Source organism: Loxodonta africana, chromosome 4 (genome assembly GCF_030014295.1).
Source record: "Loxodonta africana isolate mLoxAfr1 chromosome 4, mLoxAfr1.hap2, whole genome shotgun sequence".
Taxonomy (NCBI): Eukaryota; Metazoa; Chordata; class Mammalia; order Proboscidea; family Elephantidae; genus Loxodonta; species Loxodonta africana.
Genome location: NC_087345.1, coordinates 175,759,916 through 175,770,590, shown reverse-complemented (window position 1 = coordinate 175,770,590; position 10,675 = coordinate 175,759,916). Strand labels below are relative to the sequence as shown.

Here is a 10,675-nt window from a genome sequence, read left to right as displayed (position 1 = left end):
CCCAGTGCCATTGAGTCAATTCCAACTCATAGTGACCCTATAGGACAGAGTAGCACTGCCCCACAGAGTTTCTGAGGAGCGCCTGGTGGATTTGAACTGCCAACCCTTTGGTTAGCAGCCATAGCACTTAACCGCTATGCCACCAGGGTTTCCTGGCTATGGGGAAGGGAAGTGGGCAGTAAATCCTGAAAGACTGAACGTTTACCCATAAGGGTCTGAACTACCTTTAATTAGTAAATGTAATCAGTGAGAATGTAGGATTCAGAACAAGGTTAAGACAGTCATAGAATATAAAGAACCCATTTGCTGTGCATTCTCCTTGTAGTGTGTTAAATTTTGACTCTTGTACAATACTGGTTTTTCCCTCCATTGGATAAAGAATGTATTTCAGGCTCTTCAGTCCTTCAAAGTCACTTCTATTTCTTACTCTGATACTCTCAGCACATTCACTGTTCCTCAGTACCTCTGTTGGAGGTATCCCATTGGATTGAAAACTCTCCCACCTCCCATCCTTGTCAGTCATAACAATTACTCCAGTCAAATTCAGATTTTCACTCCTCCTAGAGTCCTGTCCTGACCCTCTCAGGAAAATTAATTTCTCCTTGTCCCAGTTCCCCATACCTTATTATTATCATACATGTCACAATTATGTATCCATGTCATATATCCCCATCCACTGGAACTGTGAACTCCTATAGAGAAAGAGACCTGTGTGTTACCTATCATTTGATTTCTCACTATACCCAATGCAATAATGTTTTTAGTGTAGGCTGTCAACAAAGCATTTCTGTATGCATTATTTTGATTCTTACAGTGACCCTCTGAATAGGAAGAGCAGGTATCATCATTCCCCATTTATAAACGGGCAAAAAGCTCAAAGGAGTTATTTACTTATTCAGGGTTATATCGTGAGTAAAAAAATGTCAGATTAGATCCTGAGTCAATGAGCTTCCATGTCCTGAGTTGCATACTTAGAGCCCATATCTTGGTTTGTAATAGTGGGATTAGATATGGAACCAGGACCCCTTGGAGATACGGCTCGTTCCAGGGCTGGTGCACAGTAGGCACCAGAGGAGCCTGGAATACCTTCTTATGCTAGAAAACAAGAAAGTTCTGAAAAACACAAGTACATAATTGAAACATGTCACAAGGACACAGGAGTCAGCATAAAAGGATATCTACTTGCCAAAACTGGGGCAATTTAAACACCAAAATAATTATAGTTTGAGTTACAAGCCATTAGAAAAAATTCAGAATCTATGCATCCATATAGAAGATTGACAGATAGACAGACAGACAGGCAAATAGAAAAATGGAGAAGGAAGGTCTCTTGCCTACAGTAGAATGTTAAGGGCTGACTGGTCAATATGAAGAGAGTGCTAGAGTTGAAAAACCATCATTTTGCAACCATCGCAGTCAAGATTTGCTCAGGCAAGAATTATCAATGGATGCTCTAGGGAAAATTCATATGAGGCAGGTAATTTGCAGGATCTTAAAGTGTCTCCCCACAGATTTCTTATTAGTTTTAAGGGGAAAAATCTGACCACACCCTGACCCAGTGATCAAAATTAACATTGTTAACGAGAAGTGGATGAGCACTGTGTGCCTCCAAAAGTGATGTCCAGGGAGGGGTACAGCATCATTTATGCAGCATGACCCAAATCTACGCATGAGGGAACATGAGGCTATTTCAAAATCCGGAACATTCTAGGAAAAACACACAGGGGGTAGGGTATGGGAAGGTGAGAGACGGACTGTATTCTTCAAAAATGTCAAAGTCATGAAAGACAAAGGAAGGCCATGGAAATGTTCCAGGTTAAAGGAGGCTAAAGAGCCAGGACAACTAAAAGCAACCCTTGACCCTAAACTGGGCCTTGCACTGTATTGGAGGGAGACAAATGCTCCAAAGGACATGTCTGGGTCAGTTGATAAAATTGGTGTAAGGATGGAAACCCACTGCGGTCGAGTGCCCCGTGGAGTTTCCAAGGAGTATCTGGCGGATTTGGACTGTCAACCTCTTGGTTAGCAGCTGTAGCACTTAATCACTATGCCACAAGTTTAGGTAAAATATTGTGTCAATGTTAAAATTATGGAAGTTGATAATTGTACTGTGCTTATGTGAGAAGACTTTTTTTTATTGTGCTTTTGGTGAAAGTTTTCAGCTCAGGTTAGTCTCTCATACAGAAATTTATACACACGTTGTTAATGTGACCCTAGTTGCTATCCCCATAATATGACAGCACACTCCTCCTTTCCACCCTGGATTTCTGTGTCCATTCAACCAGCTCCTATCCCTTTCTGCCTTCTCATCCCACCTCAGGACAGAAGCTGCCCATTTAGTCTCACGTATCTAGATGCACACTCTTTACCAATTATCATTTTATGTCTTGTAATCCAAGGACTCCTATTCTTAAGGAAACACATTCCAACTCATGTCCACCCCATGTGATGCAGAGTAGAACTGTGCTCCATAGGGTTTTTATGGCTGTGACCTTTCAGAAACAACAGATCACCAGGTTCTTCTTCCTCTGGGTCAGTTTGAAACAGTCAAACTTTCAGTTAGTAACCAGCCATTTGCACCACCACCCAGGGACTCTCTCTCTCTCATACAGAGAGAGACAGAGACAGAGAGACAGAGAGAGAACATAAATAAAGCAAATGAGGTAAAATGTTAATAGCTGAATTGAGATAAAGGGCAAAAGGGTGTTCTTTGTACTATTCTGATTCTAACTTTTGTGTAAGTTTGAAGTTATTTTCAAGTAAAAAGTAAAAACAATTATCTGTTTTCTCATTTCGAAGTGCTTTGGGGTTTGCCAGTGACAACTAGCTATTATGCTAAACTTTAATTCTATCTGATGTTCAAACGTGACAAGATGCAATTTCTACGCTTCAGGAAACACCTCCTTAATCAGAAACTTCTGGAGGCAGCGCAGTTTGATTTATGGGTACCATGGCCAAGTGTATTTCTGTGTGTGGGGGGGGGCGGTGGTTTTCAGCCTCCTGAGGTCACAACCCACGCGGGCGCACGCATCTCCCGGTGGCTGCGAGTAGCGGGAAGAGTATGACTTCCCATCTTATAAACGCAGGGCCAATGATCAGCTGCAGAGCTGGGACTGGGACCTGCGTCCACCGCGTGTCCAATTTTCTCTAAAGCTTTCCATCCGACCGGATTTCTTTTCTTTTTGAGGCTGTCCCGCAGTCTGCGACCCCCCGCCCCCACCAAAAACCAAAATATCCTTTATAATCTTCAGTTGCCCCAACCCAAAAAACACTGGCTTCAAAAGCACTCCACCCGCCCTGCTTCGGGTTCTCGCCGCTTTCTTAGACGTCTTTGGTTGCTATTATTTAATACGGAGAGCACACGTAGACGCAAAGCCATGGCGCTTCGCCCCGATGCGCGCCCGCGGGGCGGCCTCCCCCACCCAACGTGGCTCACTCCTGGGCTGCGCTACAGCGGATTCCCAACCCCTTGCAGTTGGCCGGGACACGCGGCGCCCCAGCCCACCTGTGCGCATCCCTTCCTCGCTCCGCCCGCCGCTAAAGGAGGGGGCGGGCGCAGGGGCGCGGGCGGAGGGAGGTGCCGGGCGCGCGGAGAGCGCAGAGTCCCAAACGCGGCCGGCCGGGGAGGTGCGTTCTGAGGCCGCTCTGAGGCGGGCCCCGGGCTCCCGGAAGGGCGGTGAGCGCGGGCGGCGGCTCCCGGGCCCAAGTGGCTGCGGCGCCCACGGGCTCGGACCGCCGGAGCGTCCGGCCGCGGGGCGCGGGCCGTGCGAGGGCGCCGGGCGGAGAGAGGGCTGGCTCCGCACCTGTCCGGCCCGGCCCATGTTCCTGCCGGCGGGGGCCGGCGCGCTACGGAAGAAGACGGTGGGCACGGGGTGGCCCGCGTCTGGCTGAGCCCGCCGCGCTCTGGCCGCCAGCCCGCGGGATGAGGGCGTCGGCGCTGCGAGCCCCCGCGCTGCTGACCTGCTGCGGCTTGCTGCTCGCCTCCGTGAGTGCACCCCGCGGGCCTGCCACTCTCTCGTCCCCAGTTTCCTTCCTCTCCAAAGAGAAGAGCGTTCCTGCCCGGCCAGGTGGTGGTTTCTCTGCCCGCAGTCTGGTGTGGGAGCCGCGCAAACTGCGTCCGGAAGAAAGTAGAGCACGCGAGCGTCGGCGGGCTAGCGGAGCCGCTTGCCGGCCCCAGGGCCCCGGCGCGCCCGACCGGGAGTCGGGAGAGGTGCGGTTGTTGCCATATGGAGTTCGAGACCTTCCTGAGCCGATCGTGGAGAACCGAGCTCCTCGCGTCTGAGACTGGGAAGATGCATTATCCCCACTTCCCTTTCCATTGCCCTTGATTTGTTAGAAACAAGATCTGATTTGCTTTTCGACACGCTTTAGAAAGATAAAACAGTTCTTGGTAATTTACTCTCGGAGGTGTATGGCGGGCCAGGCCCAAAAGTCCCAGAGCTGTAAAATCCGTCGCTGGGGCTTTCGTGAGGGAGGAGAGGGCTGAGGTCCCCTGCGCAGGCTTCACGTTTCAGGGGGAAATTGGAGTTTGCTTTGTCATTAAATACTTCTTCCCACCTCTTCATGCTTATTAAAACCCGTTGCCATCGGGATGAATTGTGACTCATAGCGACCCTGTAGGACGAAGGAGAACTGCCCCATAAGGTTTCCAAGGCTGTAATCTTTACGGAAGCCACATCTTTCCCTCGAGGTCATACTTATTGGTTTTTCTTTGTTTTACTGTGTGTCAGACCCAGAGGAGCGGTGGCTAAAGAAAGTTCTAGTTTATATAATTACCCTTTGGAAATATTAGTCCTAATTTTTTGTCTTCCTTTTAAGAAGAAAAGATAAATTGAACAGAAGTTTGCTAAGTGAGCCCACTAATACATTTAGTTTTCAAGAATTGCTCCTTTTATTTGAAGATTGTTAAAAGAACAAAAAGTTGTTTGAATCTTATTTCTTGCTTTCGTCTCTCATAGACTGAAAATAGTGTGTGTGTAGACATATTATGTGTGTATGTCCCAACCAGGATCTCTGACTGTTGTTGGTTCACATCCTCTCGTATGAGTGTGAAACCCAGGATGGAGTTGTTTAGGGACTGTTGTAATTGCTGAGGAGATTGCAACTTTCAGGAGCACATGAACCCACCCCACGCCTATCACCATTGCTAAACTCCAGCCTTTTTTTCCCTGATGGAAATGCTGTGAAAGTAAGAACTGTGATATTAGTTTTAATGGTTTGAAGGAGCTAGTTTGTTAGAACTGTCAGGAATTATTATGGTTAATATGGCTTGAATTTCTTAGAGCTCCCAAAACATGCCATTGCTCTGCATACTACAGCAGTGTCGGCTCTTGCAGTACTTTTTAAATTTGTAACAAAAGATTGTTTTTCTTCTTAAGTTAATATAATTTCCCTAATTCTGAAATTTAAATCATGGACTTCTTATATTTAAAAACAACCTGCTTGAAATCAGAAGTTTCTACAATTGGTAATTGTACGGTAATGAACTAGAAGATACAAACAAACAAAAAATCCTCAGGTTTTTTGGGAACGGGTGTGAAGATTGGAAAATATCTAGCATTAACTTCCTTCGCTTAATTTTGTTAGGAAATTTTATTCCTGGTGAATTCTAATTGGCCTATCTAAATAGAATAACTAAACATAGCCAGAGCACACCTGCAAGTATGATTTTCTTTACTTCTACTTCAGTAAAAGTAAAATTTTGGTCACACACACACAGAGGAAACTTAAGCATTTGAAGGGCAGCTATAGCTTACAGTGTGTGTACTTGTTGGGGCAGGGTTATATAAAAAAGGAGAGCATTGGGCAGTTGAACCTTTGTAAAAATAAAGTTCAAAGAATATTATCTTCTAAGACCCCATGTATTACAGAGTAGAGCTGTTCCATAGGGCTTTCTTGGCTGTAATTTTTAAGGAAGCATTTCACCAGGCCTTTCTTCCTCAGAGCTGCTAACAAGACTAAAACATTATATAGCTTCGTCTTTTATACAAAAAAAAAAACAATAGATGATATTAATAATTATTGGTGTAGCATTTTTAATTCCTATGAGAGACCCTGAAATGCAATCAGCCACCTCATCTTTCATGGACGCCGAAGTGTTATGTCTGACCACTTCTGCCTTTCCCTACTTACTTCTCTAGTTTTTTTGAAAATGTCCTTCACACCAGCTTTTGAAGTCAGAATAATTACAATTTTATCTGTATTCATAGGGTTAAATTTCAAACGTGTACTATAGCCCTTAAAAATAAAGTTATCCTATTATAGCTCTTTCCACTGAATACAGGATTGTCCCTTAGATGAGGCGTGTTTGAGTCCGGACATGGTATCCAGTCATTAAGAATGATCCTGTGAGTAAACACTGTATTTACTTGGATCAAATCAAGGGCTATGAAATGGAGGCCTTTTAAATATTAAGAGATTATTGGATTAAAGAGCTCTCTTGCCCCAAATTAGTACTAACAGCATGCAGTGTGTTATGTTAGTAAGTTTATTTACCAGCTCAGAAAAAAGGATATTCTGTTGGGTTTTGTATTTGTTTGTAATACTTCTAAATAAGTGTTAGTTGGAAGTAGTTATAGAACAACGAGTTATATGGCTGTTTTTATTGAACCTTTGCTTGACTTGCCTCTTACTGTGGAATTTTTAGTTATTTCTGTTTCTTTTAATTTTGAATAGGTAAACAGCATTCACCCAGAATGCCGATTTCACTTGGAAATACAGGAGGAAGAAACCAAATGCACGGAACTTTTAAGTGCTCACACAGGAAAATACAAAGGTAAGGTAGGGGGCCTAGTGACTAAGGTTGTCCACAGAGATGGGTAACTGGGCACACAAACATCTCATACTTTTCTTTGATAAACTGATATTTTAAGGTCATCGGCATCTTTAAAAAAAAGCAGTCTACTTTTTTTAAGGAATTAAAAAAAAATTAGCATTGTATTTGAGGGGTTTTCACACAAACCTTTTAAAAGAAAACCTTAATCCTTAACAGATAATAGCAACAGGTACTAAAATGATTTCAGAGGAATTGCTGTGCTTTATAAAAGTAGCTCCAGTTTTACATGGAATGAGCATTGGTCTGGTTTCTAGTATTTTAAATTACATCACAGATGATTTTGGTCCAGTTAAGAACGGTGGAAACTTGCTAGAAAGCAAACAGGAAAATGGGACTTTGTTTTCTTAAAGACAGATCTATCATGAATACAGTGAAGACGCCAATTTCATTTTCCCCAGGTAGACAGAAGGACTGTTGGGACGTTGTGCACTCAAACTAGGCATACTCACAACATGTTTATAAGCACAGAAAGGCTCTGGGATAAGGCCCAGTTTATAAATAGTAGCAAAAACCCTTTGTCCTTTAACTTTCTGTTTTCTCTTTTCTATGTCATGATTTTATCCTCTTCAAGAAAGAAATTGAAATTCAAGTGAGGCAGTCTGTGACAGGATGTAGTCTCATGCAGGGGCCTTAGACCAGCACTGACTTGATGTGGGTCCTACTTAGGTGTTGTCCAAGGAGGAATGTAATTGGAGTCACTTATGTAATTTAAAGTTTTCTAATAGGCACATTAAAAAAAACAGTAAAAGGAAACATGAGATTAATTTTAATAATATATTTTGTTTAACTGAATATATTCAAATTATTATTTTAGCATGTAATCAATATAACCCGTTGCTGTTGAGTTGATTCCGACTCATAGCGACCCTATAGGACAGAGTAGGACTGCCCCATGGAGTTTCCAAGAAGCGCCTGGTGGATCTGAACTGCTGACCTTTTGGTTAGCAGCCGTAGCTCTTAACCACTATACCACCAGGGTTTCCTGTAATCAGTATAAAAATAATTAATGAGGTAGTTTACATATTTTTATACTAAGTCTTAGAAACCAAGTGTGTATTTGGATTAGCCGGATTTCAAGTGCTCAATAGCCACAAGTGGCCAGAGTACCAAATTGAACAGTGTAGCTCTAGACTGTTAAAATATGTTTCTCTGACCTTCCTGCCCCCTCTTGAGCCTCTGTTTCCTCTTCTGAAAAATGAAATCCCTGGAATTTAAGGTTCCTTCCAGCATTAAAAATCTGTGATTCTGTAGTGCATAGTTCTGATGGCCACATCTTCAAAATTATCTAGTTGAATTCTACCTAGAGACAGACAAATGAAGTATTTCAGCTCCACAAACACATTTACTGAGTCTCATGTGAAAAGCCATATGCTAAACCTTTGACTGTTAGATGGCTGGATAAGGCATGGTCCTGCCCTCCAGGCCTCTGACCAAAAAAAAAAAAAGGAATTATATTATGGCCACAGTTGTCTCTTCTTTTCATCAAAATTTAGAGACCAGGGAAAAGTAAATAGTGAAAAAAGACAACCTAAGGCCTGTAAAATCATAAAGGTGGTGATAGGTAGATCCAGGTCCTGACTCCACGCTCTAGAAGCAGCATCAGGTGAGAGAGAGCTTCCTGCCCGCAGAGAGGGGTGGGTGAGAGTGCTGTTGACTGTACCCTTGGTAGAGAACCACTCAGCTGCTGCTTCAAGATTCTGGAATGGGACGTACACCACTGTCACAAGATCATCACTGGACAGTTCAAGTTATTCCAAAGTCCTGAGGTTGGCCCAAGCCTGCCCACTTACAGCGTTTAGTTTCTGCTGGTGATTTTGTCTCCTGGAATAGCAAGGAATGTCACTACTTCTCCCATAGGAGATTGTCTTCGGACATTTAAAGGGCTTTATATATATGCTTTACTTTCTCTTCTCCAGACTGAATATTTTCAATTACTTCAATCTTTCTTCATGACTCATTTCCCAGGCCCTTTGCCACAAACTCTGGACACACAAAAGCGCTCCTGAAATGTGGAAATGTAGAGTCTAGAACTGACTAATGTATTCTATACGTTAGGGCAGTGATGGTTCAGTGGTAGGATTCTTGCCTTCCAGGCGGGAGACCTGTGTTCGATTCCCAGCCAGTGCACCTCATGTATGGCTACCACCCATCTGTCAGTGGAGGCGTGGGTATTGGCTATGATGCTTAACAGATTTCAGCAGAAATTTCAGACTAGACAGACTAGTAAGAAAGGCCTGGTGATCTATTTCTGAAAATCAGCCAGTGAAAACCCTATGAATCACAACAGTTCAATCCACTACCAGTCATGGGGACGGTGCAGGACTGGGTAGTGTTTTGTTTTGTTGCAATGAGGTTGCCATTCACTTCTTTCAGCACGGTTTGTTTTCTTTTTTTTTTAACATATACTTGACGGGATGGGGTGATGAAAAACTGAGCCGAATCAGATTATTACCTTCAAAGAAGCCTCGAATCTGGTATTTTATAACATGTCCCTGATGGCAACATGTTGCCAATGCCTTTTGGTAAGCAGGGTTTATGGTGAAAGTGGTCCTTTAATTTGTCAGGAAGCAGGGCTTTGTGTCAAAGGACAGAAGGTTACAGGACTCTTAAGGGGAAACTAGAGAATAGGAATAGTATCATCTACTTAAATCAAACATGACAGTGACAGAAGAGCGATTAAGGACTTATTTCCTAGAGATAAGAAAAAAGTAGATGCAAAAACTACCAGGTAAAGTGGAAATTTGTTGGCTCTAAGCTAGTTGCCAAATAAGTACACTGTTCATTTACTGTATGCTTTTTTTGCTTATCATTAAGGCATAGGTGACCTTGGTCCAGTGCTTAGGAACCTGGAACCGCTCCCGATTGTTTACTCCTTGAAACCTACCCCTTGCCCTGGACTTGGCAGCTCAAGCCTTTTGACCGAATAAAACCATCTTCCGTGCCACCCAGCCCTCCTGCCGCCCTTGTGTGTACACGTCTAGAGGGTTGCTCACCCCCAGCTGGAGCCCTCCAGTTTCCTGACTAGAATACTCTCCCTTTTCCAGCCTGCTCCATGCTTGTTTTGCACCTTGATTGCGCTGCTTCTATTATGACAGTGAACACTTGCACTCTGGTATTTTAAGCAGGTAAATTGTCTTTTCAAGTAGATTTTCAGGTACTTGAGGTCAGGGGTTCTGTCTTAGCATTGCTCAACATCTGGAGTCCCTGGGTGATGCAATGGTTCACACCCTAAACTGCTAGTGGAAAGGTTGAAGGTTTGAGTCCACCCAGAGCTGCTTCAGAAGAAAGCCTAGGTGATCCGCTTCTGAAAAATGAGCCATTGAAAACCCTGCAGAGCACAGGTCTGCTCTGACACAACAAGGTTTTACCTTGAGGGATCCTGCCTGTCAGGCATCAGTCGATCAGAGGAACCTCAAACTAGGCACAGGCTACCTAGTGGCCAGGGTACAGAGAAGGCTAAAGGAGTGCCCACATCACTGAGTGGCTGTGTTAATAAAGAAGCAAACAATGAATAACAAGAGGGCTGTGGTATGCTCCAGTGTCAGAACAAAAGGGGAGAAATGCTAACCACAGCAGAGGTTACTCTAGGCCCCCTTTGCTTGATCTGAGTTTGAGGGAGTCCCCCAGCATTGATGTGGGGGAAGCTAGAAGGGTGATCATCATTCACCCCCCATCTAGATGAGGAAATTGAAGCACTGACATGGGAGAGGACTTTCCAAGGTTCTCACCCAAGTTGGTGGCAGAGCCCAGATCCCTAGATTTCTAAGCAAATGCTCTTTTTACAGAACTCTGTGGGTCATTTTACAGAGGCAGAGGCTGGTTTTAGAAGAGACTGTTTAT

General features: G+C 44.0%; 1 protein-coding gene across 1 annotated transcript in view; it reads left to right on the top strand.

Moving 5' to 3' along the window:
• The first annotated feature begins 3,767 nt into the window (after positions 1–3,767).
• Positions 3,768–10,675, top strand: part of VIPR2 (vasoactive intestinal peptide receptor 2) — a 250,891-nt gene continuing 243,983 nt past the window's right edge. Inside the window, exons 1-2 of the mRNA XM_064285058.1 lie at positions 3,768–3,985; positions 6,676–6,775. Coding sequence (XP_064141128.1) covers positions 3,923–3,985; positions 6,676–6,775 — 163 coding nt within the window. The 5' untranslated portion in view covers positions 3,768–3,922. The remainder of the gene's footprint in view (positions 3,986–6,675; positions 6,776–10,675) is intronic.